This window comes from Oryzias latipes, chromosome 24, assembly GCF_053564925.1.
Source record: "Oryzias latipes strain Hd-rR chromosome 24, Olatipes_Hd-rR_3.1".
NCBI lineage: Eukaryota > Metazoa > Chordata > Actinopteri > Beloniformes > Adrianichthyidae > Oryzias > Oryzias latipes.
This window is the reverse complement of record NC_136260.1, coordinates 23,543,946-23,569,345: the sequence shown is the minus strand read 5'-3', so window position 1 is coordinate 23,569,345 and position 25,400 is coordinate 23,543,946. Positions and strand designations below refer to the sequence as shown.

General features: G+C 42.5%; 1 protein-coding gene and 1 long non-coding RNA gene across 3 annotated transcripts; one reads left to right on the top strand and one right to left on the bottom strand.

The window, feature by feature from the left end:
* Nucleotides 1–1,900: 1,900 nt before the first annotated feature.
* Nucleotides 1,901–25,333, bottom strand: LOC101169255 (sorting nexin-14). Of its 2 annotated transcripts, none has more exons than XM_023952987.2 (28): nucleotides 24,846–25,333; nucleotides 24,068–24,188; nucleotides 23,921–23,994; nucleotides 23,764–23,842; nucleotides 23,478–23,521; nucleotides 23,325–23,412; nucleotides 22,796–22,880; nucleotides 21,978–22,134; nucleotides 21,830–21,905; nucleotides 21,621–21,665; nucleotides 20,494–20,574; nucleotides 20,295–20,409; nucleotides 20,068–20,223; nucleotides 19,866–19,990; nucleotides 19,738–19,796; nucleotides 19,118–19,235; nucleotides 18,860–19,046; nucleotides 18,682–18,765; nucleotides 17,628–17,728; nucleotides 17,273–17,384; nucleotides 4,784–4,824; nucleotides 4,551–4,670; nucleotides 3,459–3,582; nucleotides 2,960–3,124; nucleotides 2,795–2,890; nucleotides 2,248–2,339; nucleotides 2,087–2,143; nucleotides 1,901–2,011 (listed from the first exon to the last, which is right to left on the bottom strand). In XM_023952987.2, exons 1-28 carry the CDS (start codon nucleotides 24,980–24,982, stop codon nucleotides 1,982–1,984), a joined length of 2,769 nt encoding a protein of 922 aa, XP_023808755.1. In that variant the 5' UTR covers nucleotides 24,983–25,333; the 3' UTR covers nucleotides 1,901–1,981. The 2 variants fall into 2 exon arrangements, with proteins under 2 accessions (XP_023808755.1, XP_023808756.1); XM_023952988.2 differs by having other exon boundaries at nucleotides 23,379–23,412; nucleotides 24,846–25,331.
* Nucleotides 14,421–15,511, top strand: LOC144990051 (uncharacterized). Its single transcript, XR_013653982.1, has 3 exons — nucleotides 14,421–14,540; nucleotides 14,637–14,707; nucleotides 15,378–15,511. It is a non-coding gene; the product is annotated as an uncharacterized LOC144990051 (long non-coding RNA).
* Nucleotides 25,334–25,400: the final 67 nt, after the last annotated feature.

Sequence of the window (25,400 nt, the reverse complement as noted above, 5' to 3'; positions counted from 1 at the left end):
TTATGTTTGAATGTATATATTGAAGGGGGAGGGGTGTGTGTACTAAGGGGGGTGCAGTTAAAATTGGCGAGTAGGGCACTAAGGGGACATCTCCTGATTACTCACAGTGATGTCCCCTCACCCTCCACACCAAGGGGCCCTAAATGTCTAAGGTGCGGTTAAAATTGGCGGGTAGGGTGCCAGGAGGACATCTGCTGCTTGCTTGCAGTGATGTCCAAGCACCCCCCCTACCAAGGACCCTACGTGTCTAAGGTGCAAATAAAACCGAAAGAGGGGGGGCCCACTCCATACGGCAACCATAGGAGGGGGGCCACTCCCAAGTAGCCCCCCCCCAAGGCGCATCGCAGGCTAAACCCCCCACCCCCTCACCCTAATATGAGGTTATATAAGGAAGGGGGTAAGTTGGGGACAGCTGGTAGACTGTCCCCCGGTGGTCAAACAGCCGTCCCCCAGCCCACCCCCAGCAAAGGGGCCAGGGCCACCCAGCCCAGGGGCCCACCCCCTGGTTCCTTTTTTTTAAACACGTTCTTGAAAATCCTCATTTTTTAAGGATATTTTTTCTGTAGTTAAAGTTATAAACTAACCAATTACACGCCTCAATTAAAAATAGGCCTTTGACCGATTTCATGTAGCCCGCTTTATAGTGGTAGGGGGCGTGGCCTTCCAACAAGCTCACTCCTGATTGGTGAGTATGGTTGCCATAGAAACTCTGACCAACTCGTACTAATCACTGCTTACTGATGACATCTGGCTCCAAGATGGTGACGTCTGTTAGAGTTATGTAATTATCATTTGCTTGCACACTATAATCTCCATAATATGATTGTCTCATTTCTATCTTTCAGTAAGAAAACAATGACCTGAAAAGTTCTGATTATACGAGAATATGATGTTCTTGTTGTTTCTGATTAAATGACCCACATTCCTGTCTGCAACCTTCAGTTTTCAATAAAAGAAGGCTCCATGCACTAGGATGGCAGAACTCCTCTGTGACAGTTCGCGCTGTCACAGACCGATTCTCCTTCTGCAGAAGTCTAGCAAAAGTTCTCATCTCCTGTGTGGTTCTTCTCTTTATTAAGGAAAAAGTCAGAACCCTGACAACGTCCATATGGGGGGGAGGGATGGAGACGATTTAACTTAGCTAGAAGTAAATGGTTTTCACTCGCTCAGTCCAGTTCTTGGATACAGATGATGGCTCGTTGTATTTGGATCTTCATTCCCGCTTCCATTAAACCCGCATGGATGAAAGCGGCGCTCCTGCAGCGGCGTCCTTCAGGCTCACAGGTGTCCACAGGACGTGGGTCACATCAGGCTGATGGTCCTTCATGTCATTGTGGACACAGCTGGAGACACCAGCCCTGCTGGACGTCACACCTCCAGACAATGGAGGATGCCGCTCGTGCGCATAAGTGATGCTGGACATTCATATTCATGAGAGCGCCTTTCCTTCAGCCGCTGCATCTGCTCCGTTCTTCATCTCCGGGCTTTAGGAGCAGACGCCAGCGTCTTCTCCAGGCTCTGGTTTCACACCTGAAGACTGTTACCGTGGAAGAACACCACTCAGGAACGTGTCAGAAACCTCGCTGTACTCTCAAGTCAGAAAAGTAACTGGAACAAAGACGCCGTGTTTTGTAATGTGGCAGACTTCAGCTCCACGTGGTAACCATGGCAACCAGGTTGCCCTGAATGTAACGGCACGGATTGGTCTGCCTGAAACGTGTTGATGTTACATCACCTCCAGACCCAGTTCATTGTCACTGTAGACGTCCTCATCAAAGGATCCTGATCTCCCTGACACGGATCAACCGGGATCTGACCAGTCCTCGACCTGGATCTGACCAGTCCTCAATCTGGATCTGACCATTCCTTAAACTGGACAGTAACAGTCCGACTGCAGCGGTTTTAATAAATAATCTTTTTATTAGTGCAGCAGCATCTGGAATGCAGTGAAGGAGCCAAAGCTCAGAATATTGTCCATCAATCACACAATAAACGGTTCCTTTGTCCCCACCTGAGAGAAAAGAATCAGAGTGACAGTGAGCGGTGCTCTGATCTGGTGGTGTTGTTGTTGTCATCTGCACTTTACCTTGTTGAGTTCAGGGAACAGCTCCAGCACAGCGATGTCCAGCAGGACGTACGCCATCTGAGGAGCAACACATCCGTGTTTGAACATCTCCAAATAATGAGCCGTTTCTGAACATGGTGCTGTTCTTTTCTGCTCCTCCTCTGAAGGTGTGAAGTGTTCACCTGCTTGTTGAGGAGCGGCTGCTGCAGAGCATCAAAGAGGAGCCGCACGCCGTCATGTTTGGCTTCTTCTCCGATGCATTTCCCCACAAAGTCTGAAATCCAACACAGAGACCGTTAAGCAGCTTCTGCTTCATTTGACCTGACCCGCTTCTGTTTCCTTCCCGCCATCGACCGGGTGAAGCAGACGACAGACTGAAGGAAAAACGGCAGACCAGAAGGAGACGACGGGGTTGAACCCTGAGGAAACCAGCATCCAGCATCGCCTGTCAGGCCTGGAATCTCCAGAGGAAGAAGAAACCAGGAGGTCAACACGAGCTAGAGATGACGGACAGAAGACCACGGCGGGAACTGATGATGACCTACGCCAACCAATACAGGGTCCTGAGTCACTTGCAACACTTCCTGTTCTTTTTCCAGGCGTTCAGGATCTTCAAGACTTTTCTGTTTCTCAGAGGAAAACCCTGCTTTGCTTTTTTGCGTTCGCTCTGAGGTCAGATGGAGCCGCTGGCGTTCGTGCTCCTCAACAGACGTGAGGAGGCACACTGACCTGGTAAGTATCTGATCATCTCCTGGAAGGTCTGCTTGGCCCGGGCCTGTCTGTCTTCTGCAGTCCGCTTCTCACCGCTCTCACAGAAAACTGCGTCTGAAAGCAGAAAGACAGTTCAGGCCACGTGGGAGGCGGACGGGACGTCGGCGAGGAGAAGGAAGGAACCTCTGAGCTGCGTGATGAGGGACACCATGCGGTGCTCCTGGAGGACCTGGTCCAGTTTGGACTGCATGTACTGGTCCATGTAGGCCTCCAACGTGTTCTTCAGGAGAATCCTTCCAGCTGCCAGCAGGTGATGCAGCCAGTCTGGGATGCGGAACACGACCCGCGCTGCAGAGAGAACGGGATTCAGGATACGTGTCTGCGGGTTTGATTCCATCAAACAGTCAACCAGTCCAGCCTTGACCAAATTCATTTATTACATTTGTTTGGATTTGACTAAAGCTGAAGAAGAAGACGTTTCAAGAAAAGTGAAGATGCTGGAGCTCAAAGTCCCGCTTTTATTCTGAAGAGCCTCCGTCCTTTAGGTCTGAAACGCATCAGCATGCAGGATTCTGGAGCAGAAGGAACCCAAACGGATCAAACCAGGACGGATTTAGCCGGTAATGTTCTGAGGGGTCGTCTGCAGAAGCAAGCCAAGAGGAAGAAGTGCTGCGTCACTCACCCACGTGCATCATGTAGTCATACATGCCGTGGACCGTCATCATCTCCAGGAAGCAGTTGGACCTGTGGTTCCTCACGGCGTCCTCCTGCAGGTCCATGTTGTTCTGGTAGAGGGCGCTAAAAAGCTGGAAAGACGGCCATGGGGTGAAGGAGACACAGTGAAGCTGTTTGTGACCTTTAGGTTCACACAAAAAAGTGCTGACGCAGATCAACGCTTTTGTCCTTTGAGTTTATTATCAGCTGATACTGTGGTCACTTACCACATTTTTTGTGGGGAAATAACATTTTAGAACACTTAAAAGCTCAAAAAACGGATTTTGCATGACATCGGCCCTTTAACACTGAAAATGTCACTTAAATAACAAACAACTTGGCACAAAGCGTAACTCTTCCACCATTTGTGCAATGAACGTCATTCCGGCAGATGCTAGAGCAGAGAAAAGCTGCAGGACTTTACGACATGTTTCCGATCATCAGCTGATTCTAACGTGGAAATAGGAATCTGCTCAGAATCTGTTGGAGTGGCGAGAAGCGGGTGAAGATGGTAAACACTGGAGCTAATGGGCTGATCCACTTCTTCCCTCAGAACCAGGGATGGGTACTGGTACCGATGCATATGGCACTACCAGTACCCTAAAAATAGACATGTCAGTCACTTGTGTTCCATTTGCTTTTGCTCTGCAATTCTAGCCAATGATCTTACTTGTCCTGCGGTTGTGGGCGGGCTCCTAAGAATGGGCGTGGCTGTGAGGGTGGGTGGAGCTTCAGTCAAAATGCTGCAGCAAAGGTTTGGTCGACCTCCGCGACCCCATAGATCAGAGCGACATGTACAATGATCCAAAAAAAACAACAAAAAAAGGCTGTCGTCACGGCGACGAGCAGTGGAACCGGTGATTACGTCAGCGTGGGGACGCAGACTGTTAGAAGGAAGGAAATAAAGCATCTTCCAGCGCTCTCCTTCATCAACATTTATTCAGGCACTGATGAGGTTCAGAGGTCCTCCCAGAGAAAAGGTGAAACATCACACGGTTCCCACTCTGCCCCCTGCTGGATCCTACAGACCAATGTTTGAAATGAGCACCGACCCGTTTACCTTCTTCTTGATCTCGGCGGTGGGGCTGAGGATGGTGAGCTCGGGCCGACTGGGTTTGGGTTTGGGCGACTCGCAGGAGTTGAAGAAGGACTGGATGAACGGCTCCAGGTTCTGTCCTTTCTGAAAAACATTTTACAAAGACAAAAAAAAGCACCAATGATGAATTTTTTCCAGATAAACCGTCTTCAGCTTCTGATGAGCTCAGGAAAGGGTAAAAACAAAGAATCATTTACCTCCTTCATCAACTTTCCAGGAACGGATTTGAAGATCTTTCCTGGAAAACAAAGACTTCCTTAAAAAGGTTCTGCTGGAAGAACAAAGCTGACGTGAACTCAGTTTATTCAACTTTAGAATTCACTGAATGAAAAAAATTATTTCAGCAACGCAATAAACGACAGAAAATCAAACATCTACTTTTCTAAACTGCATAATCTGGATTATTTTTATAAATGATTCTAATCTTGGAACAACAAAAGTCTCAACTGTTTTTAGGAGCAGAACCTAAAACTAAAAGTATCTTCCATCAGGAAACCCTTTGAACCTAAAGCGTTTCTGAGTAACATAAGGAACAGCAGACGTTCTACAGTGTTCCCTAACCGTCCCGCGGCGGTCCCTAACCAGCCCACTGCGGTCCCTAACCGTCCCACGGCGGTCTCTAACCGTCCCGCGGCGGTCCCTAACCGAGTTCGGTAAAGTTAGAAAGATATTCACAGATTCGGACTTCCGGCCGCAATAACTCTTCCGATAAACGTTCAAGTATCTAATTCCTTTTGTATTAACCCAGAGAGTGAACTACAATTTCACTTCAAAAGAAAAAAGATCGTTTTTTCACCTTTTGATCAAAATTGTTCTCTTCGAGGTGTAAATGCAGACATGCAGCGAGCCGGCAGCCAAGGGACCGTCAACAAAGTGCAACCTCTGTGAAACACCATTCTGTAAAAATCAATACTCTTGTGGAAAGTGAATACATCTCTACATTTATATGAACTGGTAATGAATATCTGTCAGCATATTCATGCTAAAATGAATATTTTGTGTGTCTTTCTTCATTATATTTTATTGCACATATTTTTCACATTTATTAGAGACAAGAATCATAATTAAAGTGTTCAATAGCTTTTAAAAATACTGAAGCTTCAGTCACCAAACTTTCTGTACTAAGTATTCATGACCTTATTGTCCGACTACAACAAAGACTTGGTCAGAAAAATGCTTTGTTTATGTTTTTCTATTAGTCATATAGAAATATGGATCATATTTGGTCAAAAATCCTCAATAGCTCTGAAAATACTGAAGCTTCAGTCACCAAACTTTCTGTACTAAGTATTCATGACCTTATTGTCCGACTACAACAAAGACTTTGTCAAAAATTAACTTTGTTTATGTTTTTCTATTAGTCATATAGAAATATGGATCATATTTGGTCAAAAATCCTCAATAGCTCTGAAAATACTGAAGCTTCAGTCACCAAACTTTCTGTACTAAGTATTCATGACCTTATTGTCCGACTACAACAAAGACTTTGTCAAAAATTAACTTTGTTTATGTTTTTCTATTAGTCATATAGAAATATGGATCATATTCGGTCAAAAATCCTCAATAGCTCTGAAAATACTGAAGCTTCAGTCACCAAACTTTCTGTACTAAGTATTCATGACCTTATTGTCCGACTACAACAAAGACTTTGTCAAAAATGAACTTTGTTTATGTTTTTCTATTAGTCATATAGAAATATGGATCATATTTGGTCAAAAATCCTCAATAGCTCTGAAAATACTGAAGCTACAGTCACCAAACTTTCTGTACTGATTAATCATGACTTTATCTTCCTACTCTTTTGTTCTCTAAATTTAATTTTATCCAATCTGTCTTATTGTTACCTTTTTGCTGAGAAAACTTTTTAAAAACATGTAATTTGTTGGTTTCAAATTTCCTTAATTTCAAATTATTTAAAAATTGATTAACATTTTGCAGGATCTGGTTTGACTTCTTTATTTTGAAGACTGTTTCAGGTTCTTGTGTGTGTCGGTCTCACTCGTCTTTTTCTGCAGATGCAAGATCAAATAATGGAATAACGTGTGTGATGATGATGTAAAAAATTACAGAAAAAAGACATTGGAGGAAATGAGAGCCCATCAGCACTTCATCCCATACGTCATTTTACTTTTTCTCTCCATACATTGAGGGCTTATAGAGTTTTTTATGTCTTAGAGTGCCTGATGTCAACAGATATCTCTGTCTTTGTTAGTATAGCCCATTAGAAATTATGAACCCAATGCGCCATTACTGTACTTTTGGATGGTTTTTGTAAAATAAATATTAACATGTTTTGAAGTCAGCACCTCTCCTGTCTCTCATTCTCATAGAAACTAAAGTCTAAGAAAAAAAGTAGGCAACAGTAGAAAAACCTTGAGCACTTCAATATTCCCTAAATTGCAGGTTTTTATTTCAGGTCCAATAAATGAAGCTATGGTGTTTCCTCCTCTCCCCATGGCCAGTTTTTCCCTCCATAAGTTTATCTAAACATCTTCACCTATTAATTTAAATTCCTGAAATGAAATAACTTTTAAATTATTACAGATTTTCTACATAAAAAGAAGTAGCTTTAGCAACTTTGTAATGTTTTTATAATAAGGTTAACAATTGTATAACAACAGCCAATATTCATACTGAGAAAGCAGGTGGAGACCATATACTTTTTCTTTCCGTCCAGACTTCACTTTGTAGCTAACAAGGGTGTGCTTGTCCCGAGAAAAAATTACTGTGAGATATGAGGGACTTTGATCTAGATGGACTTGTCCTCCACAATTACAAAGTCGTTAAAGAGTGATTTCTTACTTTCAAATTTACTTTGATTTTCCTTGAGACTAGTAGGTGACACTTTTCATCACCTCTTCTGTCTGTGTGAAAAATTCTGTGTGGCTACTGATTGGCCATCAACAAGGCCAAGTATTCACAAGGAGAAAAAAAATGATTGAAGTTTTTTACCTGTGTCTGATGTCCATTGAAACTTAAATGAATATGAAAAAAAACATATAATGTGTCTACTTGAAATTAACAGCCAAAATTAGATGCTGGTCCAGACTTCCAAGCACAGGAGGACCAACATATGTAGAAGAAAGTAGTTAATAGTTTTTATAAAGAAACATAGGCTACATCTAATGGCTCAGACACAGGGGAAAGGCACAGTGTAGTTAGAAAAATACACCTGGAGTTAAATCTGCATTTTCTTTCTACCTTTTAAAAAAAAGTGCCAATCCTGTAAATACAAAAAAATATAACCTTTTGCACAGAGAAACGTGTGCATGCATCCAGCAAGTATACACAGAGATTAACATCACTTCTCTCAACAGAAGTAGAGGGAAATAAAGCATGTTGTCTGAGATGCTGGCAATTGAACCAACTCTTTGATGAGGAACAACTGCTCTACTTACATGCCACAGACTCTTCCATGTTCCTATTTATGGGTTAAAAGAAAAATACTTTCATTTTTTGGGGTTTATGGAAGGGCATTTATATACTTGAATGTAAATATCGCCTTTTTTGTCATTGATTTTTGAAAGTTCAGCCGCTGGATCCTGTCAAAGTTGATATCTATTTTACATTGGGGTTTTCTTTCAAACACATGACACCTGTTAAGAGCTGTCACCTGCTAGTATCAAGGACAATCAAAGTCTTCAAATGTTCATTGTCACTCTGTAACGACTCTGTCGTTACAGAGTGACAATGAACAGATTTCTGTGTTTAGTTGAAAGCCCCTTACTTCTTACAGTTGTTTTTTTTCCCGGGACAACCTGACCAATAGGTGAAATCCTGGAGAAGTTCAAAGTTTGTACACTGTAAGACTCCCTCAGAATCAAGTAGTGAGCTGCATCGGTAAGTCTTCTGCATTTATTCTCTTATATCCTCTCATACCATAGTTAAATTTGTGGACATGCCATAATTTTTATCAACAGATCTAGGGTAGAGTTATTTTGACAATTGTCATTTTGTTAGCATTTTTTCCTATATTAACTTATTTTAAAGGGCCTAATGTGTCATTACATAGAACCCTTTCTAAAATATTAAAAATAGCTTTTTTTGTATTTATTCAACTGTTTTCAACATTGAAATATTTACAAAAGTAAAAATTTATGGACACCATTTCAACAATTTTAAGCATTACTTTTTGTGTTTCTTTTATTTTTACATTCTTCAAGTTCATGATACCAATTAAAATATTTTTTTAAGAGATATGTTATCCTTTTATAACTAAAGAGAGTTGAAAAAAAGAATTCTTCCCATATCTCAAATCTTTTTTGTAGATTTTTGGTAATCCTGTTTGTTGTTATCATGACCTGAAAGACCTAAATTGTTGAAAAAAATTGTAAGGCTTGAAAGTGCTCTACTTGTGGTCACTTTATGCATATTTTTTTAGGTATTAACTTTTGTAATGTAAATGGATTTTGTAAATTTTTATGTGTGAACTGCAAATTGGGTTTTAAGTTTAAACTAAAGAGTGATGTTTTTTTAGTTAAATCAGTTGATTGGATGCAGGCCTGCACAATAAATCATAAATGTATTAAAAAATAAAATAGCAATAAGTGGTAATTGTAGAGGGCTGCACGGTGGCATAGTAGTTAGTGCTCTTGCCTCACAGCAATAAGGCCCCTGGTTCAAGTCCTGTCTGGGGGACTTGAAACTGAATCACCAATGTATCCCCGCTTTCCCGCATGCATTGGTTTTCTCCAGGGACTCCGGCTTCCTCCCACCATCCAAAAACTTTGGTTACTCTAAATCGTCCCTAGGTTTGTGTGATTGTGGCCCTGCAACAGACTGGCGACCTGTCCTGGATGTTCTCTGCCTTGGCCCACAAATAGCCAGGAAAGGCTCTGGCTAATCTTGATCATAATTTACAGCGAAAGGGAAAAAGCGGGTTTAGAAGATTACTAAATTAATGTCAGTTGTAAATGTGCTTGAAGTATTTTACGAATTAATTAAATCCCTTTATGCATTTGACCTATCAGATTGATCCCTTCACGTCGTTGACCAATCGAATGGAACCCTTTCATGTTAAATGCTCGCCTCCTATGTAGGCAATTACGTTTTTAGTTGGTTTGCTATTTGTTTATGTATAACAAGTTATGTCGTCATCGCAATATTGATCACTTATATCGCAAATTGCGAGTTTTCCACAGACCGTGCAGCCCTATTTGGGTGGTTTAGAGAATGGCACTTAGTGTTTTAGCAATCGGAAAAAGCTGTAACATATACAATTTACTTATCCTTTTTTTTTAAAATAAAAAAGTGAATTGCATATTAGGAGAAATGTGAGTAACACCAATTTAAAATTTATTTTAAAGGATCACAAGAGCAAAATGGGAAAAATCAAGATGGGAAAAAAGAAAAGAAGGCAAAACATGGTAGAGAGGGCAGGTGGCATTACAGCTTTATTAAAAGCCTTCAAGAGTGCTAAAGATGCCATGACACAGGCCACATATTCTTCACAAGTGTGGTCAGAACTTTCCATCTCACTTTTTGGTGAAGACAATAAGAAGAATCGACATTGGCTTTGGGTTTTGTGGACCAAAAATCGTTGTGGTTTAAAAAATGCAATTCAAGAAATGGGATCAAAGCGTTTTGGATCTGTCACTGAATCTTGGGAAGAAGATCTTCATTTCGACTCTGAAGTAATATGTCAAAAATCTAATAGCAACTTAAATTTTTGCACATTATCATGTGAAGATAAACTGCAAACTGGACAATTCATAGAAACTAATGGAAAGAGGAAAAGGCAAGACTATCCAGAGCCAGCATTTTCAGACGACACAAATGGACACAACTCTTCAGATGCTGAAACTCTGATGTCAAACAGCCAAAAATCTGCAGAAAGTGCCAACTTGCAAGAATCTGAGAGGGAATCTTTAAAATATGAAAATCCAAAAGAACCCCAAAATGAAGAACTGCATGAAAAAAATTTGAGAAACTTACCTGCTGTGCATAAACGCTTTGTTATCACTATCAAAGCAAAAGAAAAAAAAAAAAAAATGTCTCCAAGTGCTGGTGCTAACAAACTGAGACCACCCTGGACAAACATTTTTTACAAACGATTTCGAAAACAAAATCCATGCTGCACACTTGCCTTCAAGAGCCATCATATCAGACAAAAATCCAGTAGAAAAATAAACAGTCCTTACCTAAACATTACAGCTGCAGCCGGTTTAGCTCGTGCTGGTTTGCAGCGCCTGCCATCCGTGAAACCAGGGTTCGACTCCGGGCTGCTCCCTGTTCCCTTCTCTACCTCTGCCGGTTCCAAGCCCGGTTTGAGAAGGTTGCGTCAGGAAGGGCATCCGGCGTAAAACATTGCCAAATCTACCATGCGACTCGTTCGCTGTGGCGACCCCTGATGGGAGAAGCCGAAAGTGGAAGAAGACCTAAACATTACAGCTGTTTGCACATTCCCCTCATGCAGAGCAAGATACAATTTCAACAGAAAGAAGGAACCTCAAAGAGGTACTTCAGTTAAAATATCAGTTATTCAAAATGGCCAAATTTTACACAAAACAACAGAAAGGAAATTCAGGCCAGCTACTAAAACCAAAAGAGGAAAAATCGCAAGAGCTCTTCACATTGGTGTGAGCAACTACTTTTACAAAAAAATGAACAAAACGCCTATGGCTGAACTCATTTCAGGTAATGTGACACGAAGTCTCAACAAAAATGTTCTAAAAGTTATTAGTTCGGAGTTTGCCAAAAAAGAACGAATGCATGAGGACATATTTTTAGAACTGTACCTCACTCAAAACATAATTAAAGAATGTGACACAAAGTACAAAAACTTCCCAGGATACATGCAACATTTTCAAATTGACCCATTTGGCATTCACATGTACACAGAGACAAGTTTGAACATTGTTGTACAACATTTGCGAAGAAAGACTCCTCTGGCGTTATATCTCGATGCGACAGGCAATGTCACTTCCAAGGTTCCTGGTCAAAAAAAACGCATTCTCTACTACTCTCTAACTCTTCCTGGAGATGGTGCAGGTACACCCCCACTGCCAGTCTGTGAAATGCTCACAAACGACCATTCAATTCCATCTATAACTTGTTGGCTCATGCAGTTTTTGAAAAAACTATCACAGTATACAAAATTAACAATTCGGCAAATAGAAACAGATCACAGCTGGGCAATCATACAAAGCGTTCTGCTGACCTTCAACAGAGAAGACGCTGTGAGGTATCTTAACAGAACTTTTGATATTTGCTTAGGAAAAAAAACTTGGCCCGAAATCAAAGCATTAACAGTTGTCCACATTTGTTCTACACATGTTTTAAAGTCTGTGATGCAGTTGTTTGGAAGGCAAACGTCAGACAAAGCCTTGAAAGAGTTTGCAACTTTTGCATTTGCATGCTTGCAAAACTGCACATCACTTTCAGAAGGACTAAAGGTGTTCTATTCGATCTGCAAAGTCCTGAATGGACCACAGTACACATCTGTCGTGAAAAATCACCTGAAAACACTGCAGGACATCATACAGAGGAAACCTGAAACGGACATGGATGCTTTCTCTGACATTAAATGCTCTTCAAAAGAGGACGATGATGAGGACAAGCAAAATGTTAAAAACCTCATTCGTGGATCTCCTTTCACGACCTCGTTCAAAACTGTCTTTGACAAAGCTCAAGCAGAACAAATTGAAGAGGATGTTGGACAAGAAGTATTCAAAAACCCTTACTTCTGTCCTGACATTGTGAATGCTCTGTTTAAGAACTACTTAGGGCTTTTCCCATTCTGGAGTGGTTTGATGCTGGGGAATTTACAGAGGTACGTGCATCATTCCAAAGAAGAAGAGGATTTGAAACCAACAAGAACAAGAGACACAAATTGCCATGTTGAAAGATGGTTTGGCATTACTAAAAATGTGATTCTAATGAGAAAATTAAAACTCAGACCAGCCGCATTTATCCGAAAAATGCATGTAAGCCTTCAAGGAAGGTACAAGGAACACATCATCAACAACAACTTCTCGGAAAAACTTCTGACTGCCAACCAAAATTCAAAAAAGATCATGCAGTCACAGGAAGGGTGGGCAAAAAGTGAAGATAGGCTAAGTGTAAAAAAAAAATCAAAGTACTTCAATCCCCCAAAGATAATGCCACGACCAAAAGAAAAAACGAAAAGGACAAAAGGACAACCCGATTTGGTTCAAACCAGCACACAACTAGATCCTGCCAGTACTCCTGTCCAAGAATTAAAAGAAAACCCTCAAGTGAGTAAATTATGATCAGAGAATGTTATGTAATTGTTTTTTTTTAAATAATAGAGATGTATTATTAATTGAAAAAACATTGTCTCATTATTATGTATCATGTGTTTTGGTCTTTCCAAAGATTATCCCACAACCAAAAGTAACATGGAAAACACCAGCCCATGATGTGGGTCAAACCAGGGTCCAACAACGGGATCATGCCAGCATCCATGAGGAAAAATCACCAGTAAATCCGGAGGTGAGTACATTAAAGTTTGAAAAGTGTAATGTAAATGTTATAAAAGAACAGACTGAGATGTTTAATTACATGAAAAGTAGCACTTCATCCCATCACTTTATTTTGCTGTCCCAAAGCATGAAAAGCATGAAAAAGTTGCATTAGTCAAAGTTATTCAGTGTTGTAATAAAACTAAATCCTAATTTTTAAAGCAAATATTTTTATTTTATTATTTGGATGTTTACATTTCACAGGTAGAACAACTTTGGGAATGTGAAGAAACAGAGGTTGTTGTTGCAGTCCTCAGAAACACGAATCAAAAACAGAGTTTCACCTTGAGACACAGAGAATTTTTGAGTTTGAGACCCGAAGAACTTTTGATTGGAGAGGTGAGTGTTTTCAAAAAAGACTTTGTTTACTACACTTAATTGCAGATGGCACATCATTTTGCATGACTTTAATTAATATCTTTAATAATTATTTAGTCTTGTTTCAGTATAAATAAATAATTCACTGAATGCTACTTCAGCCATGTTCTTTAATAGTGTCTGTCATGTTTTTCAATTGAAGGTCATAGAATGCTACATTGGGGCAACTCTAAACGAGCAAGATCTAAATGGAAAAATTTATCAAATGAATCACTACACCGTGGGAGTGATTTTACATGGGACAAGAGAGGAGGTGGCCAGACAAGGGCTAAAAAATGTAACAAAAAACTGATTTTGTCTACATGATTGTTGTGTTTTTTTTATCTTTTTTTAATTTGGGATTGTAGGCTTGTCATTATCTACCTTATTTTCATTTCACTCAACTATTTCAATATGTCAGGTCACATTTGACAACTACAATGGAGTTGTTGGCTTTGTCAACATAGGAAATGCACACTGGAAGTTTGTGGTAGGAATGTTTCTATAATATATTAGTCATAAGTCAAAACATTTCACTGTTTACAATATTTTAAAGATGTAATTTTTCGTTGATTATGTACTTTCATTTTCACAGTTTCTCCATGCGCTGTCTCAAAAAATATTTGTGTTGGATTCCTTGCATGGCTCAAATGAGGAGGAGGACTCAAAGAAAGCTGCCAAAAGATTCATGTAAATTAAAAAAGAAATGTACATGTTTAATTTGTGGTCATATTTGTGTTGCGTAGTTATGTAAGATAATATGTTTTACAGAAATTATTTTTTTATTCCGCAGTGAGTACTTCAAAATGAGGAGAAATCGCCTGGGAAAGGATGACTGGGTCAATATGAAATGGCAGCCTGGAGTTGTAACTCACACCTACCAGCAGGACTCCACCAGTTGTGGGGTGTTTGTGATGCTGGTAAGACTTATGTCCCAGTAAGATAAGTCTTAAATATAGCAATAGTTAATATTTCGTGCTATTTTTCCTACAGATGGCAAAGATTTTCATCTCATCTTTCCCAGAAGTCCCACTGACATTGGACATTGAATCTTCAAATAAATCCATGAAAAGGTTTAGAAGAGACATTGCTGAGGACATCATGAAGGGATCAGGTGATACTGGAAACAACAACAAAAATACCGGTATATTGTAAATACTTTTTTTGTAATTTCAAATTAATGACATCCTCTCTGTCATTCTATTAAAAGTGTCACGGGACGAATACTGCTCCTTTTGTGGACTGAAAGATCTCCCAAAAAGGGATAAGAGATTAGTTTGGGTAAGTGCCTTTACTGTATCATTAATAATCTTAAAATATAAACATTGCAATCCAAAAAAATGTGTTAATGACATTTTCAGACTTCTCTTAATTAGTCTGACAAAAACCTTTTACATTTTCATACAATGTAGTCCTAAAATGTAAAAAGGTTTTTGTCAGATTAAGTAAGAGAAGTCTGAAAATAACATTATCAATATATATATATATATATATCTCCGGAATCTCCGGCTTCCTCCCACCATCCAAAAACATGCTTCATAGGTTAATTGGCAACTCTAAATTGTCCATAGGTATGAGTGTGAGAATGAATAGGTGTGTGATTGTGGACATTCTACCCTGCGACAGACTGGCGACCTGTCCAGGGCCCCCTGTCTTCACCCACAAGTGGCCGGGATAGGCTCCAGCAGTCCCGTGACCCCGAAAGGGACAAAACGAAATAGAGAATGAATTAAAAAAAAAATGAATGAATGAATAATGTCGTCCATGTTGTTATGCATTTTAAAAGTAGCAAATGACTGTTTAAGTCAGAAACTGTTCATATTTGCTCCAAAAAGATCAAAATATAGTCTACAAAGTAATACATTATTACAGAGTAATATATTTTTTATAATTGCTGAACAACTGAGTCACTTTTGCCTGCCATTGATTGTATTTGATTTTTAACTTGCAGATCCAGTGTGGCGCTTGTGGAAGGTGGTACCACATCGACTGCCTGTCTTGGGAAACATGTGACATCCCTGCCGAGACAGAATCCTGGTATTGTCCATTGTGTAAAACGTAATAGCACCATTAACTCATTTGGACATTCAGAAAAAAAATTTGCAACCTTTTTTGAGCAATGTCATTTTGTAAAATGACTTTTGTAAATTATTATTTTTGTTCAACACATGATTGTTTTAATTCACTGAAAATGTTTTGTTCAAGTCTGTTTGTTTGAATACCAGTATATCTAAGGACAGGTTTTTTTTATTTATTTATTGGGTCTACATTGCATTAAAATCTTTCCTAATAAAACATTTCTAAAAGCTATTGAAAGTTATTTTCTTTCAACATTTTCTTTAGTGGTATGGTCTAAAAAAATGTGGAAGAGTTGTCATTGTACAGAGTTTGTTTACTGTGGTTTAACTATAAGCAGAACTAATTTAATGTCAGGGGCCAATGACGATCAATATTCGAATAATTGAGATACCATAAAAAATAAAGAAACAAACCAACAGGTTGTGGTAGTAAGATTGTATAGTAAAATTTAGTAAAAGGTTGAAGACTGCATTAATTGTATTTTATGAGCAAAAGAGTGTAATTGACAATTTATTTTTCATCCTTAAAAAAGAACAAAGAAAGATTCTGACCAAATCTCTGTTGTAGTAGGACAATAGGGACATGATTATTGTGTACAAGAAGATTGGGGACTGTAGCTTTAGTATTTGCAGAGCTATTAAACATTTTAGACCAAATATGATCCATATTTCAATATGAAAACATCAAAACATAAACAAAGTTCATTTTTTTCACCAAGTCTTTGTTGTAGTCGGACAATAAGGTCATGAATACTTAGTACAGAAAGTTTGGTGACTGAAGCTTCAGTATTTTCAGAGCTATTGAGGATTTTTGACCGAATATGATCCATATTTCTATATGACTAATAGAAAAACATAAACAAAGTTAATTTCTGACCAAGTCTTTGTTGTAGTCGGACAATAAGGTCATGAATACTTAGTACAGAAAGTTTGGTGACTGAAGCTTCAGTATTTTTAAAAGCTATTGAACACTTTAATTATGATTCTTGTCTCTAATAAATGTGAAAAATATGTGCAATAAAATATAATGAAGAAAGACACACAAAATATTCATTTTAGCATGAATATGCTGACAGATATTCATTACCAGTTCATATAAATGTAGAGATGTATTCACTTTCCACAAGAGTATTGATTTTTACAGAATGGTGTTTCACAGAGGTTGCACTTTGTTGACGGTCCCTTGGCTGCCGGCTCGCTGCATGTCTGCATTTACACCTCGAAGAGAACAATTTTGATCAAAAGGTGAAAAAACGATCTTTTTTCTTTTGAAGTGAAATTGTAGTTCACTCTCTGGGTTAATACAAAAGGAATTAGATACTTGCTGGCACATTTGAACGTTTATCGGAAGAGTTATTGCGGCCGGAAGTCCGAATCTGTGAATATCTTTCTAACTTTACCGAACTCTCTAACCGTCTCTAACCGTCCCACTGCGGTCTCTAACCGTCCCGCGGCGGTCCCTAACCGTCCCGCGGCGGTCTCTTACCGTCCCGCGGCGGTCCCTAACCGTCCCGCGGCGGTCCCTAACCGTCCCGCGGCGGTCCCTAACCGTCCCGCGGCGGTCTCTAACCGTCCCGCGGCGGTCCCTAACCGTCCCGCGGCGGTCCCTAACCGTCCCGCGGCGGTCTCTAACCGTCCCGCGGCGGTCCCTAACCGTCCCGCGGCGGTCCCTAACCGTCCCGCGGCGGTCCCTAACCGTCCCGCGACGGTCCCTAACCGTCCCACGGCGGTCTCTAAAACAATCAGGAACCTCAGAGGCCACACTCACCCAGGTTGACGTCAGGCAGCATCTTCTCCAGGAACTGCGACTCCATGCTGAACGGAGACAGGAAGTCCGCCAGCAGCTGGCTGTTGCTGAGCTCCGGATGCTTCAGGAGGTTCTGCACAAACACACGGACCGGGTTCTCATCAGAACCGGCTTCTGCAGCCTTCACAGTCAGTCGGACCGACGGAACGCCACAGGAACACGTGAGACACAGCAGGACGCCCAACGTCCACCAGAAAGACCCTCACTGTAGTCCTCTGTAGTACCTGTAAGTAGTCCTCTGTAGTACCTGTAAGTAGTCCTCTGTAGTACCTGTAAGTATTCCTCTGTAGTACCTGTAAGTATTCCTCTGTAGTACCTGTAAGTATTCCTCAAACTCCTCCCTTTTGGACTGAAGGAACTCGTAGTTCTTGGGTCCAATGATCCTCTTGGATGGAAGCTGTGCGTCTGCAAACGTTCCTGTAAGGTGAACAAGAACCACAAACACATGAGCAAAGTTCTGAACCTGCACAGACATGCCACTGCTGGGAATGCTGGGATATGAAGTTTTCCATCAGCCGCCTCAGGCTGGAGGAGTTTTTGCTTTTGATTGTGGCAGAAATGAGTGGAGATTTCTCCCAAAGAAAGGCTGATTTCATCTGCAGATGATCCACAAAACACACGAGTGATGAATGGTGAAGAACGGATCTCCACCGGGTTCCTCGGGTTTCAGAGTGAATCGATAAACAGAACTACAAGAACTTTTCCTCTTTTTCATTTGATCAAATCCCTTCTTTAGAAAAAGGGTTTGTTTTTTAGGTTTTGGTTTCTGAAACTTTGTCTTTTTTTCTCAAATGTAATTCTGCTTTTGAACTCATTTTTCTAATTATTTTAATTCTCGTTGAATGATTTGGACTTCAGGGCCACCGTACCATCAGGTTTATGGGATTTTTAGAAGAATTGGCCACATTCCTAATATACTCGTATCGCTTAGTATTTTCATCTGTGAAATGTTCACGGGGTAAAAAATGGGCGGAGCAACAAGAGAACAGCCCTTCTGCGAGCTCGCCAATGACGTTCAAGTTCTAAAAACTTTAAAACCAACCTTTTTTCCCCCAACAGTGATGCTTGAAGAATTAGGAGGTGATACATTAAAGGAAAAGAAGAGTTTGTAGATTCAAAATAGCGGCCTCTTCCCAAGGTCAAAGGTCAATAAATTTGCAAAACAATCACTCGAACAAAAGATTTCTTTTCCCATATTGTGGTCAAATTATGCCATAACACAGGCGCCATGCCGTGGGTCCTGTTATATATTTGAGTTTTGACGGGGGGAAATGTTTGCTCAAAGGCAGAGGAGGAACCCTTCGGTCCGGGACGGCTGCTGCGGGACAGAACCATGTGTTTTTTAGGACGGCGTGCGGCGGCTTCATTACCGTGAAACTCCGTCAGCTTTGACTCCAGAACGTAAAACTCCAGGTATCTCCTGGGGACGAACCACTTCTCGGTGTCATGGCCGACTGCGAGGACAGAAGGAGGGGTCACAGATTGGCTGATCAACACACGTTTGAAGGGTGGGGGGGGGTTTCCCAGAAGCCCTCACTCCTCCCTCACCATCCTTCCTGTCGTTGCGCTCCACGTCGATGCAGAAAACGGGGATCTTCTCCCGTTTGACTTCATCCTCGCAGAAGTCGATGAAGGGGATGCTGACCCTCCACGCCGACAGGTTCCTCTGGATGCCCGGCGCGGCGGCCACTTCGGAGGAGGACTCGTCCTCGTAGACCGCCGCCGCCTCCTCCACCTGCAGACGGGGAGGGGCAGACTCTTTGACGCCACATGCAGCAGCAGGCAGGAAGCTGCACGCGCTCTTACCACGTCTTCTTCACTGGGGGGCAGCATGGCCCCCTCCATGGTGGTGCTTCTGAACACGTCCTTCAGCTTGCTGCTGAGCTTCCTCATGTTGAAGGACTCCCCTCTTCTTGGTACGTTCCTGCAGGAAACAGCAGAACCCTGAGGTTCTGGTCGCTTTGCAGGAAAGACAGTGGGTCTGCTGTCAAACGCCATGCAGGGCGGGAGCTATTCATGGAAATTAAACTCTTTCAGGTGAACATGGTGTTTTTTTTAACTTCTTATTTGGTCCAGATCGGTTTTAGGGCCTCCTTTTGGCCTTTGGGGTCAATTCTGAGAAAGCACGGCTCTTTCCATTTATACGCAGATGACAGTGTGATTTATCTGACGTTTAGAAAAGAGGGATGAACGTTTGATGATCTGCTGGTAACCAGCAATCTGGCCTTTCTGGAATCATCTGGACTGAACTGAGAATGGCTCGTTCGGACCGTCCCACTTTGATAAGCTCGGCATCTGTTAGTGGAAGCTCCCAGAAGAAGGTGAGCGTGCTGTGCAGCAAATGATGAGGGCTACAGGGGGGTGAAGAAGCTGCTCCTTTTTTATTCTCCTCGGCATCAAACGGAGGAAAACATTCAGACTCAAACCTGTTGGTTTTGGAGTTTCTGGCGTGCGGCTCAGCTCCTCTCAGCAGGTGTCGGAAATACTGATGAGAAAAGAGAAACGTTGACCCGTGTGGGCGGGGCTTTTCCGCAGGTTTCCTATACATCCATACCTCATCGCTGTGGCAGAACATGGGCGTGAAGACCGTCTCCAGCAGAGACAGGACGTGCTCGTACGCCTCGAACAGACACGTCGTCTTCTGCAGCCTCACCACGTCCGAGTACGGCGCCGAGGCGACTGGCGGCGGAGAGCTCAGATGAGAACAAAGTCTGGTCGACCTGCACCGATGTGGAGCTTGAAGCCGATTCCCGTACTGTTCCTGATCTCCTCCACGATGGACGCGTCGAAGCTGATCTTGTCCACGCTCTCGTCCAGGCAGTAGGTCTCGTAGATGTGAAGCACCTCGCCGTGCAGACGCCGCAGCTCGCCGTCGCTCAGCTCCGGACTCAGAATCTTATCGTTGAACTCCTCTGGAAGCACAGAGTTCATTCTGACGGATCCGTGGCGGGACAGAACCCGCACTGCGGAGCGGCGCTCTTACCCACGGCCAGGCAGAACTGCAGCACGTGCACGGCGCCCTCCTGCTTCAGGAAGTTGAGGAAGCGGAAGAGCAGATCCTGCTGCTCCCGGATGTCCTTCAGCTCCAGCTTCAGCACCTGCAAGCAGAAGAAGTCGGGGAAACTGTGGCAGAGCAGGAGAGATCTGCAGGGAGCCGGGACAGAGTCCTCAGAAAAACTCACTGAGGACTTCTTGGTGCTGCCGTTTGCATATTTCTGTAGGAACGGAACCAGCGGAGACGGAGGCTCTGTGGCTGGTTCTGGCTGGAATTTCAGGAAGGAGAGGATCAACATGACACTTTTTGTCCAAACACACGAAGAAAAGGGTTGAAATGAGCTTTTTCCCAGAGATAAGAGTCGTGGTTGGACGGTGTGCTGCAGGACTGTCCTGAATGTTTACGGAGTTTAAGTAAAAACCTAAGAACTGGTGGTTTTTCACAGGGACTTCTGGGAAATTTTCTGACAGGTGAACAGACTATAGCAAACTTCCTCTGTCCAATCAGACGCAGAGGAACCAATCAGATGTTCAATATGGAGTTAAATCAGATGAAACCGAATAAAAAACACAAAGAAAACAGGTTTAAACTCAAAAGTACATATTGCAAATTTGAAACAAAAATATTGAAAATTTGAAAAAATAAAATTGTTCTCAAAATTGAAACTTGAATTTAAAAAAAAGAAGGGATTACAGGGGAAAAACCCAAAGACATAACGGTTATGGCGTAACCAGATGTCAATCATGTCCCTGTAGCCAATGCGCTCAAAGCCCCCCCCCCCCACGCAAAATTAGGATGAACTCCAAAAAAAAAAGAAAATTCAGAATTTGAACTTTGTACTTTTGAGTTTACTACTTTATGTGTGCGAGTTTGAGCTGATCCTGATTTGACCCCGCAGTTCTTGATGATCCGTTCTAAACTGACCAATCAGACGCCTCAGTAAAAGTGGGTGGAGCCTGCTGGCTGTCCGCATCCAGCGCCCAAAACATTTGGCAGAGCCCGCTTTCAAGTGGTAGGAGGTGTGGCCTTCCAACGCGCTCACTCCTGATTGGTTAGAGTGGTTTCCATAGAAACAGACGACGTCTGGCTCAGTCATTGGTTGGACGACAGGATCACATGACCACTGCTCACGATCACATGACCACTGCTCACGATCACATGACCACTGCTCACGATCACATGACCACTGCTCACGATCACATGACCACTGCTCACGATCACATGACCACTGCTCGCTAGCTTTAGCTCCCTGATGGAGGCAGCGTCAGCGGCGATGCAGAAAACGTACAAAAACCTGAAGAGAGCGACACCTACTGGAGAGTGGTCGACGAATATGAGGACCATGAGGTTCACGGTGTCCTGAGGAACCAACAGAGACTACGGTTAGGTCCACGCCGCCCACATTCAAGCACTTCCAACGTTGGGTGGTCAGACTCCGCTGCCTTTTCGTGTCCCGTTACCGGAACCACCCCGGGTCCCGGGGCCTCAGAGGTCACGAAGGCGGCGGAGACGGTGATGCTTACGGGGTCGGCCATGAAGTCCATGGTCGGGAGGATGACGGATCCGGACATCACTTCCCGCAGCAGCAGAGCCAGAGACCTGAGCAGAAGTGATGCTCAACTCCACAAACCTGAACCTGAAGGAAACTCTGGACCTGAGGAGTTCTGGTACCTGCAGTCCGTCGCTTTAGGCGGCAGGACGTAAGGAAGCAGCATCTCCGTCAGCTTCCTCAGGTAGAGCAGCTCATTCTTCCTGCTGTACAGAGCGGCGTGAAGGCCGGGACCGTATTCCTCCAGAGCGGCTCGCTCCAGAGCGTCTGCGTTCTTGGCTGAAGGCAAACATGGAGAGATATTTATGCGACCACGTAGCACACCAACATTTCTAAGTAGAAAAGTAAAATATGAAATATTTGCTTTAAAAATATTTTGCGTTTGCAACCCAAATGTTTTAGATGCGTTGTGACTCATCTCGCTTTTTTCCTATCTTTGATTTTGCTGTCATGAGTTTCATCAAACAGGTGCTGATTGGTTCAGATTCTAACCAATCAGAGGCGGCTCTTTTTACCCTTCATGTATTTAGCAGAAGAACAAATGTGAACTTTTATGTTAATTTTCACAGCGTCTTATTTTTTAGAACTCGTGTGCTTTTGTCCAAAGGAAAAATACTATTTTCTCTTCATGTTTTATCATTTATGGATAAAATAAAACAAGAGTTCAGACACAAGTCGTACTAAAACGTTACTTCCAGCTGCACTAAGTCCCCCTGAAACTTATGAGAGAAAAATCAAAGACAGGAAAAAAGCGAGATGAGACACAACGCATGAAAAAACATTAGTGTTGCAAACGCAAAAATATAAAGAAAATTAAAACAATAATAACAATTTTGAAGGAAAAAAAAAAACGTTTGAAAGCAAATATTTCATATTTTGCAACGTGGGAATGGATGATACCAAACATCACCGAGAGCCTCGACGCCATCGGTGCTCTCACCTTTCTCTTGAGCTTTAGCGATGATCTCGATGTGCTTCATGGCCGCCTTCATCACTTTGTCGGCAAACACACCTGGAATATCGACCTGCCCGACAGGTGAGGGCAAAGGTCAAACAAAGAGCCGTTAAAACGCTTTCATGTGTTTAACCTAAAAAAAAAAATCCAGTTCTGGAGAAAATATTCAAACTAATTTCAGTTCAGACCATTTTGTTTCCTCACATCTTGGACCTTTAAATAAGGTTTTATTGACCTTTGACCTCAGGAACAGGCCGCCAAATCTCCTTAAGCGCCTTCTACGAATGTAACCTCCATCTTTTCCCTCCTAACTCCTCGAGCGCCGTTGGGCGGGAAAAAACGTTTTTAGATTTTTAACGGCATTCACGTGGCGAGCAACCAAAAGTGGCGTTCCCCTGTTGCTCGCACATGTTTCATCGGAACAGTGTAATACACGAGCTGAACAAAACGATGTGACGCATGTGGGCGGGGTTAACCAAGACCTCATGAACATCTGAGGAGCCGTTCGTCTCACCTTCTGAGCTCGACGGACGAGCACGGACGCCAAGAACCGGAACGTCATCCTCACCTCGTCCAAACTCGCCTCGTCGTCTGTGATCTCCCTGAAGGAAACCAAACGAGTCAGAGTGGGAGGTAGCCCCCCCCCCTCTCTGAAACGCCCTCTCACCTGTACCAGGGATACACGAAGTTCTCCAGAACCAACTCGAACACCTGGAAGGGAAAGAAAGCAGAAACGATGCTCACCTACGGACATTTTTCTCTTCCACCAGATTCTGACATTTGAAACCTTTGAATTTCAAACACGAACATTTTATGCGCCGAAATATTTATTTCTGTTTTCTTTATTTGGAGAATCGACATTTTAATGGCCCAGAAATTCGCTAAAACAAAATTCGCTGGGATTGTCTGCCTAGAACAACTAGTGGATCTGGGAAGACGTGGACATTAGGTACCTCTGCTATGGAAGCGTCCACCTTTGAATGGACCTTCAGCTCCAACCACGGCTGGTGGTTCTCCAGGAGGAGCGTCGGTCTGCAGACAACCAGACAAACACGTCAGCACATCCCAGTTTAAGGAAAAATCCGGGATATTGGCTGAGCGTGGACACACCGGTGCCGCTTGCACTTGACCTTCCCGCACACGGCACAGCTGTGGCCCAGAGGGAACAACGCCGACTCCTGCCGCTGTCGAGACAACAACCACCATTATCCCTGAGGGACGGCGGAGCGCCGCCTTCACCGCCGCCGCCAGGCTTACCTTGTTCCTGTGCTTCACGCTGAAGAAGATGTTGGGAACCAGAGACTCTGGTCCCAGGGAGCAGTAGAACGTGACGACGCCGGCGAGCACGGACCAGAAGATCATCAAGACGTGGAGGTAGCTGAGAAAACAGACTCATCATTTCCACACGACTGTCCAAAAGATGCCCATCCTTTACTTTAATCCAGATTAGTGAGAAATAAATACACATTAGCAGCAAAACAACAACAACAGACCTGTCATTCTGTCAGAGAAAAGAGAGAGCGATGCTCAAAACGGACAATAATGTGACTCATTTTACACAAAGGTAAAAAAATAGTATCATTAATAAAATTCAGTTTACGCATAATACTTATTAAAAGCAAATAGAAAAAATGGTTAATGAATGAAAATAGAAACAAGAATGAGCTTTAAAGTGAAACATGCCCTGAATTGGATCATGTTTAAGTAAATATGGTTTCATTCGTGAATTTTTCTTTCAATATTCTGGTTTATTTCTCGATACATTTATGGCTAAAGGAAAAGTAAAAGAAAGAAAATGATCATGTCGTTTCTCTGTTTTTATTGTAAGGCTATTCGCTCAGGAAAAAGTCTTTTTTAATCAATAATTTTCTCATGTTTTAGTGAAAATGCAGTCGGTGATTTTTATGGGCTTGGTGCGCCCCCTTCCGGACGGTTCGGGAAGTGCACGTGTTTATAAATAGGACGTAAAGGTGATCAATAGTCGATTATTCTGGAGCGGTTATGGGGGCCGTCGGTGCCGAGGAGGGCGTCTCACCTGTTGAGCAGCGCCGTCAGCAAAAGCAGGCAGAGGATCAGGCAGCAGGACATGGGATACTGACGCGCGGTCTCCCGCAGGACGTCCAACTTTAGCCCCCGCCTGAAATCCTCCACGTACGTGGAAATGCCGGCCATTCTGTCAGCCAAAGTTCAGGAACGCCACAAGACACACTTCCCACTCATGTCCAGCGCCTCGGGTGATGTTTTTACTCTTCAGAATACCTGGAATCGACGCGTTTCAGTGCGCGCGTGAACGTTTGACCGGAAGTTAGCTTGTCAAACCACCATGGTCGGTCATAGTTTAAGTTAATTTAAAAGAAAAATAGCTATTCATTTGATCAGATGCGTCTTTGTAACGACTTTCTTCATTGCTGCAGACAAATCCGGCTGAAAAAGAACATTATATCCAAACGTATCATTACGAACACTTTTTATGGTCCCGATCATCGACTTCCTCACAGATAAAAATGTTTTCCCTAATCCTGCGGGTTGCCAGGTTTGACACCAAACGTAATCACGCCTCATCAACCTCTGAATTTTTTATCCTTATTAT